This window comes from Fistularia commersonii, chromosome 3 (assembly GCF_037954325.1).
Source record: "Fistularia commersonii isolate RoL2024-O1a breed Wild chromosome 3, RoL_Fcom_v1.0, whole genome shotgun sequence".
Lineage (NCBI taxonomy): Eukaryota > Metazoa > Chordata > Actinopteri > Syngnathiformes > Fistulariidae > Fistularia > Fistularia commersonii.
In genome coordinates this window covers 26,367,892-26,375,610 of record NC_141286.1, presented here as the reverse complement: position 1 = coordinate 26,375,610, position 7,719 = coordinate 26,367,892, and the positions used below count along the sequence as shown (strand labels likewise).

Below are 7,719 nucleotides of genomic sequence, written 5' to 3'. Positions count from 1 at the left end.
TCTACTACTGATAATAATATTAAAAAATGACTAAAAAAGATTCAAACCAAAACAAGCGTTTTAATTACGGTAAAATGACAAAATGAAATAATGGGAGGAATATGAATGATGATGCTACTGCTACTTCTACTAATAATAATAATATTCCTTCTACTAGCAATAATATATAATCATATAGAACAATAATATTAACAATGATGGTGAAATAAGATTTTGAAAAAAAACAAAGAAAAATGAATTGTACAGAATGGAATAAGAAGGAATAATGTTAAAAATATGACTGATACTACCTCTACTACAAATATACTACTACTACCATTACTACTTCTAATACTGCTACTACTAATATTAATAGTCCTCCAATAATGATCATAATATTAATGATGAAATGAAAAAAAACAACAACTGATAAAATGAAAAAAAAACCCAGTGGTATCAATCATGATGATGCTTCTACAAAAACTAATACTAGTAATAGTCAAAATAATAGCTACCTATTAATAATGATAATAGCTAACTAAATAATATTAATAATGATAATCCTTCTACTGTTAGATGGAGAAGGTTGATTGGAAAAGAAGAATTCTCCTTCTACTGATGATAATAATATAAACAATGATTATAAAATGAGGTCAAATGAAAAAAACACCCAAACAAACAAAAGCACACAGAATTGTGATAAAATAAAGAATTCCAAAGTAATGATACAACTGCTAATAATAGTTATAGCAATAATCCAGATTCTACTGATGATGATAACGATGATGATAAAATAAGACAAAGAAATGAAAGAATTGTAACAGCAACAATAATAATCATAATAATCAAATAAGATAAAATAAAAAAAACTCTAATAATTGTGCTAAAATAATAAATACCAAATTAATGATACAACCATTCATAATAATAGTAATAGTAGTAACAATCCTCCTACTGATGATAATAACGATGATTATAAAAAAATGAAGCAATTGTTACAACAACAATAATAATCATAAGAATCAAATAAGATAAAATAAAAAAACTTACAATTTTTGTAAAATAATAAATACAAAATTTATGACACAACCGTTCATAATAGTAGTAATAATAGTAACAATCCTCCTCCTACTGATGATAATAACAATGATGATAAAAAAATCAAGCAATTGTAACAACAATAATAAGCATAATAATAATAAAATACGACAAAATAAAAAAACAAACAAATAAAAAAAACACAAATTATTGTACTAAAATAATGAATACCAAATTAATAATACAACTGCTAATAATAATAGTAGTAATATTTAATAATGCTCCTTCTACCGATGATAGTAACGATGGAGACAAAAAAAATGACACAACAAAAAAAAACAAAAAAATAATAATAATAATATTAATAATAATAATAATGATGATGATGGTGATGATTATAATAATAATAATAATAATCATAGTGATGGAGATGAGCGTCATGAAGTTGTGTAGCCGCTCGTCCCGTGGAGAACACTTTCTACTGGAGGGCTTGGAGGCGTGCTCAGTTCACGCACCTCGTCACGCAAGAGGGTTTGCCGTGTACAAATCCACGACGCGCGGGGAGGAAGAGGAGGAGGAGGAGGAGGAGGAGGAGGAAGGAGGCGCGCAGGAAGAGGCGCAGGACGCGCGGCGCGCAGCGGAGACATGCGGCGGCGGCGGCGGCTCCCGTCCACGGCCGCGTCCATTTCCACGTCCGCGTCCGCGTCCGCGTCCGCGTCCAGTTGCCCGTGATGCGGGGCGGGTGTGCGCGCGCCGCGGCGGCGCTCGTGCTCTGCGCGCTGTGCTGCTGCCGCGCGGCCACGCTCGAGCCCGTCACCTGGAGCCGCGCGGAGCGCAGGTACGGCGCGTGCGTGGAGCGCGAACTTTGTCACGCTTTAGTTTTCGTTTCTCATCGATTCACGGCTTCCTTTCCGTTTGCGTGATACTTATCGATCAGCTGGATGAGAACGACTGTCTCTGATCGATCGTTTCCGGTCTAATCTTTCTAGTTCTGATATCGATCATATAACCGATTGTATTGATCTCAATGATCAGCTGATCCAAGTGATCGTGCAGCAGAAGGATTAAATTGCTGTTTTAGTTTGTATCGATTAAAGTGCTTATATTGATCGTCATGATTCTGTCGCTAATTTGGATCTCATGGATGTGATCGATTCAGGTGTCAGTATTGATCATCATGATTTTCTGCTCATTTTGATCGCATTGATGTTTTTGATTATCGTGCTTAAATCGTGATTCTATCGCTAATGTGGATCATATTGATTAAATTGCTTATAGTGATCATTACGATGCTATCGCTGATTCTGATCCTATTGATTAGCGTGCTAACACATATCGCCATGATTTTCTCCTTATTTTGATCATATTGATTTTCTACTTGTCGTCCTAATGCTGATCATAATGATTCTATCGATTTCGTTGCTCGTATTGATCCCGAAGACGTGATCCGATGCAGTCCGCCAGAAATCGGGTCGCGACCTTCGACCTGAGGTCACGACCCGATTTCTGTCCGCTCGGCGATCACGGAGCTCCGGTTTCCGGACCTGACGACGCTCCCTTGTCGTCCTCTTCCCGCCCGGCAGGTTTTCCGAGGGCCAGGGTTTGGTCCTCTACCCTCAGATAGGAGACAAGATGGACATCGTGTGTCCGCGGGCGGAGACTCCCGGCGGCGGCGGCGAGGAGTTCTACCGCGTCTACATGGTCACCCGGCGTCAGATGGAGAGGTGCGTCATAGACAAGACGGACACCCCGCTGCTGAGCTGCGACAAGCCTCAGCAGGACGTGAAGTTCACCTTCAAGTTCCAGGAGTTCAGCCCGAACCTCTGGGGCCTGGAGTTCCTGAGGGGGCGGGACTATTACATCACCTGTAAGTGGCAGCGCGTCGACACATGCGCCATTTTAGCGTCATCTGAGGCAGCGGGTCCCGGGCGCCGTCCCGACCCCCTCCTCGTCCTCGGCCAGAGGAGGAGGAGGCCGCCGCCGCCGCCGCCGCCGCCCTCGTCTCCGCTCCCCGTTTGTCGATTCGCGTGAGGATCACACGCCGGCCTCGTTACTGGGCTGCCGCCGGTGGGGCCGGCGCCTCGGTCGCCAGCGATGCATGAGATAGCGAGCCAGCGTGGGGGCCGCACCGGCACGCCGCCAGCGGCCGCCATGCCCCAAATCACACAGGGCTTTTACAGCATCAGGCAGATTTGACGGGAGCTTTCATGGCAGCGCGGCTTGTTGCCCGTGAGATGTTGTTATCTGACCTAAATGCTCCTAAAAAGTGTGTGTGTGTGATTAAGAGGGGGATGTGCATGTGTGTGTGTGTGTGTGTGTGTGTGTGTGTGAGACAGCGGTGGCGCGCTCTCCTCAGTGTTCTGCCCCTGCGATGTTCTTCTGAGCCAGATTGACATCCCACACTGGGCTCCACTAGCTTTTTGCACCTAAAAACTACAAACATGGCCGCCCCCGTTGATTTTTCTCCAACCTGCGCTGTGACGTTTAGCAGACCAAGCGTTTCATCAGCTAATCAAAGGAACCGTTTCGGTCTCATCAATAATGCAGATGGACTGGTGGTGCAACCCTCTCCACCTCCCTATCTGTGTGTGTGTGTGTGTGTGTGTGTGTTTACCCCACACACCTCCATCATCAGCATTATTTGTTTTTGTTTATAAGTGACGCAACCTTCTGCAAACCCCACCACAGTGACCATGTGTTTGCCTCCATCTCCACCTTCACCTCCACCCTCCCAGCCACGTCCAGCGGCTCCCTGCAGGGCCTGGAGAACACCAGCGGAGGAGCCTGCAGATCCAGCTCCATGAAGATGGTGCTGAGAGTCGGCCAGAGTAAGTGTGTGTGTGTGTGTGTGAAAGTCCACCTCTTGCTCGGTTGGTCTTCTCCTCCGTGGACCTCCTAAGTGGTCGGCTAATCTCATCCGTCTCCTGGTGCGCAGTGAATTATTCCCAATCCCTAATTCGAGCCTCTGGCGGCTGCAGGCCTCCATCCTGCTGAGGCGCCATCGGTTAATCCCAGTAATCCCACCCGCCTGCACTGGAAGAGGTTTTCTGCTTTTGGGTTTGGAAATCAGACCGACCCGACGAATCTTCGTCCTCGTCTTCATGAACCTCGGCTGCCGCAGCTTCTCTCTCTCTTTCACCGCTGGAGATGAATATTTCATGACCTCCACGTCCCGCCGTGTTTTCCACGCCGGCCGCCGTCCTGTAATCAGCCTTCACACAAGCTCCGCCTCCCTGTCGCAGCCGAGGGGGGAAAAAAGGGTTCCTAACTTTTTATTCTTCACGCCGCTGAGCTCAAAACGAGTCTGGCGTCGCCGTGGAAACCTGCCGGGTTCGAGCGGCGGGTGCGAAGTCGCGGGTTCTCCTCCAGGTTCCTCTACCTTCATGCTCTCCATCTTCACCCCGCCTGAGGTTCTCCAGAACGTCACAGGTGTGAATCGATGGGTGATTGACAGCTGACCCGTGCAGGTTAAGCCCCGCCTCTCGCCCCAGGGCGAGCGGGGATTGGCCGCCGCTCAGTCGCTCCTCGTAGGTTGGAGGTCTGACCTTCTTCTGCAGGGGTAGCGGTGAACCTGCAGCCTGTAAAAACTGAAGGAACCCGCGTCCTCCAAACGGCCGTCAGAAGGTTCCACGCGTCCTCCACGCTGATGAATTATTCAGCTCCTCGACTTCCGGATGAAATAAAATCATCTTTCTTTTTAAAAAAGAGCTCCTCATCTGATGGAGGAAATGTGGGGCAGCTTCTCCGCCGTGTTTACCAACGCCGCCGCCGCCGCCGCCGTAAACACTTCTGGAGCGGCGGCCGCTCAAATCCTGTCGAGGCCCCGTCCGTCAGCCCGGCCCGAAGCCCCGCCCCCTTCCACTCCACAGCCAATCGGATCGCTTTGATTTTTATCTCGCCGTTTTCCAAAATTCCCTTTGAGAGCGGAGACGGCGAGAACGCCGGCGACATGTTTTTCTCGTCAGGGACCCCCAGGAGACGCTTCACCCCCCCGCTGGCCGGCCCTCAGGTTGTGATGGACCTTCAGACATCTCAACACCTTCTGCCATTTATCTCCTCTCCTGTTTAGGAGTTGCCATGGAAACCGTCCCGTTTGAGGCTCAAGCGCATAGATTGATATCCATAGATACGATAAATATATACGATATAAATATTTGAAAGCTCCGTCAACGAATCGCGGAAAACAGCAGGTCTGTTGATGGACTGGGTTCTCCATGTTCTTCTACCTCGGTTCCCTCCATGTTCTCCAGCCTGGGTTTTCTTCAGGTGAATCCAAAACAAGCCACGTCCAGATGTTAGACGGTTCCAACGTAGAAACAAACAGACTTTTAAATCTCCTGACGTTCATATTCTCATCAAGCAGCAGGCTGGTGTATGTGTGTGTGTGTGTGTGTGTGTGTGTGTGTGTGTAACCTTCTCCCTTCCTGTCTCCACTCAGGTCCTTCAGACCCCCCCTCCACGCTCCAGGAATCCCCCACCCGGTTCCCACCGAAGTCCGTGGACGGCGGCCCCGGCAGCGGTACTGGACCTCGTCTGAGTAGATGTTCTCTAGATGTTCTCTCGATGTTCTCTAGATGTTCTCCCTGGAGCACGTTTGAGGTCTTCTCTGTTTCTATCCATCATCTCACGCTGAAGCCCACAGCGCGCCCTCTAGTGGCCGCGACTGGAAGTGCATGCAGGAGAAGATCCTGTGATTCTGCAAATAAAAAGAAAAATAGCCAATTAATCAGAGAAGGTGGAGATAATTCATGGAGAGGAGTGAACTTTGAGGAGAAAACAAGATGATGTGTTCAAGAAAAGAATGAGGAAGGGCATTCTGAGTGAGAAGGAGAAGACCTTCTGTATCTTCTGATGAAGAACGTTCGGATTTGTCAGCAAAGGTCCTCTGGATGAATTCTTGTCGAAATCTTCCTGTCGAGAAGGACTTCATGTCCAGCTGCCACGACGGGAAGATCTCGACGAGAAGACCTTCAGGTTCTCTTTGTTTGGATGAGAGAACGTCTGATGTTTCCACACGTTTCCAGCGCACATTTACATGATAATGAAACAAACATTTACCTCCTCTCACCTCCTCCTGCAGCCGTGCACGTGTGTGTGTGTGTGTGTGTGTGTGTGTGTGTGTGTGTGTGTGTACATTAAGTAGATTTAGTGGTGAGAAGTTATTAATTGTAAGAGAGGATAGCACATATAATCATAACAATGATGAAGATCATTATTGTAGTTATAATAATGATGACAATAATAAAAAATAATAATCACAATAACAATTTATTATGATGATTAATATTATTATCATTATCATGTGACCAGAAACAATGATTGTTTGATCGCCTCCTTTTCCGCTTCTTCATCCTCAACCCACAATCCCCCGATTGCCTCCTGATGGCAGTTTTTCCACCGTCATCTGAACTTCAAATTATCCTTGTCCGCTGTAAACACACACACACACACACACACACACACACACACACACCCCTCTGCTTTGACCTGTAGTTTCACAGGAAACCTAGAGGTCACTAATATGAGTGAAATCCCAGTTTTAATCTGGATTCCGTCCTTGTTTCCTCCTCAGGTTCTGGCGAAGCATCTGTTGATGCTTCTCCGTGGTTATTGTGGGTCGCCTCCGGCTGCGGTCTGTTCCTCCTGGTGATGTTGGTCCCGCTGGCGGCGCTGTGGGTCCGCCGCCGCCGCCGCCGCCCCGGCCCCCGGCGCCACGGAGCCCCGGACCCCCAGCAGGCCTCCTCGGTGCCCCTCAACACCCTGGCGGCGACCAAGAGGGACAGCGTCAGCAGCGACAACGACGGCTCGGACCGGAGCGACGTGGTTTTCCCGCGCCGGCCGTCCGAGTCCATGATCTGCCGCCATTACGAACGCGTGAGCGGCGACTACGGCCCGCCGGTCTACATCGTGCAGGAGATCGGCCCCCAGCCCCCCACCAACATCTTCTACAAAGTCTAGGGCCTCCATGCCGGCCCCGCCGGGTCAAGGACCGACCCTGAACGCGACGTTTTTCACCGCGGCGGCTGGTAAACAACGCCTGCGCTGGTTTTTCTCCATCAGAGCAGACGTGTGGAGGAGGGGCTTCATCATGATCTGCTCTGAGCACCTTCTTGTTGCACTGGTGATGGACAGGCTGGCAGATGAGGTTGGACAGGAATCTCCACGATGTTTGCAGATGACGTGGTGGTCTGTAGTGAGAGCAAGGAAAGCAGGTTGAGGAACATCTAGAGAGGTGGAGGTATGCTCTGGAAAGGAGAGGAATGAAGTTTAGTCACAGCAAGACAGAAAATAATGAGAGGAACTCAGGAGGAACGCTGAGGCTACAGGGAGTGGAGATCAAGAAGCTGGAGGATATCAGGTACTTGGAGGAGTGTGGGAAAGGGGTGAAGAAATTGGTTCAAGCAGGTTGGAATGGGTGGAGAAAAGTGTCAGGGGTACCAAGAGATAGAAGAACATCAGCCAGAAGGAAAGGAAAGGTGGAGGAGACGCTGGTGAGATGATCTACAAACATCTACAATGACCAAAAGACAGGAGGCAGAGCTGGAGGTGGCAGAGATGAAGATGCTGAGGTTCTCTTTGGGAGCGACCAGGATGGAGAAGATCAGGAACGAGTCCATCACGTTCGATGTTTTGGAGAGAAGGTCAGAGATGGTTGGGTCATGGACAGAAGAGGGAGAGTGAAGATATCGGTAGACGGATGCT

General features: G+C 48.2%; 1 protein-coding gene across 1 annotated transcript in view; it reads left to right on the top strand.

Annotated features, from left to right (window-relative positions):
- Window positions 1-1,622: 1,622 nt before the first annotated feature.
- The window catches only part of LOC147235987 (ephrin-B2-like), a 6,479-nt gene continuing 382 nt past the window's right edge, over window positions 1,623-7,719 (top strand). Inside the window, exons 1-5 of the mRNA XM_086144385.1 lie at window positions 1,623-1,855; window positions 2,601-2,884; window positions 3,753-3,845; window positions 5,456-5,536; window positions 6,590-7,719. The exon at window positions 6,590-7,719 is cut by the window's right edge and continues 382 nt beyond it. Of these exons, the coding sequence (XP_086000511.1) occupies window positions 1,749-1,855; window positions 2,601-2,884; window positions 3,753-3,845; window positions 5,456-5,536; window positions 6,590-6,975 (951 nt within the window). The 5' untranslated portion in view covers window positions 1,623-1,748 and the 3' untranslated portion in view covers window positions 6,976-7,719. The remainder of the gene's footprint in view (window positions 1,856-2,600; window positions 2,885-3,752; window positions 3,846-5,455; window positions 5,537-6,589) is intronic.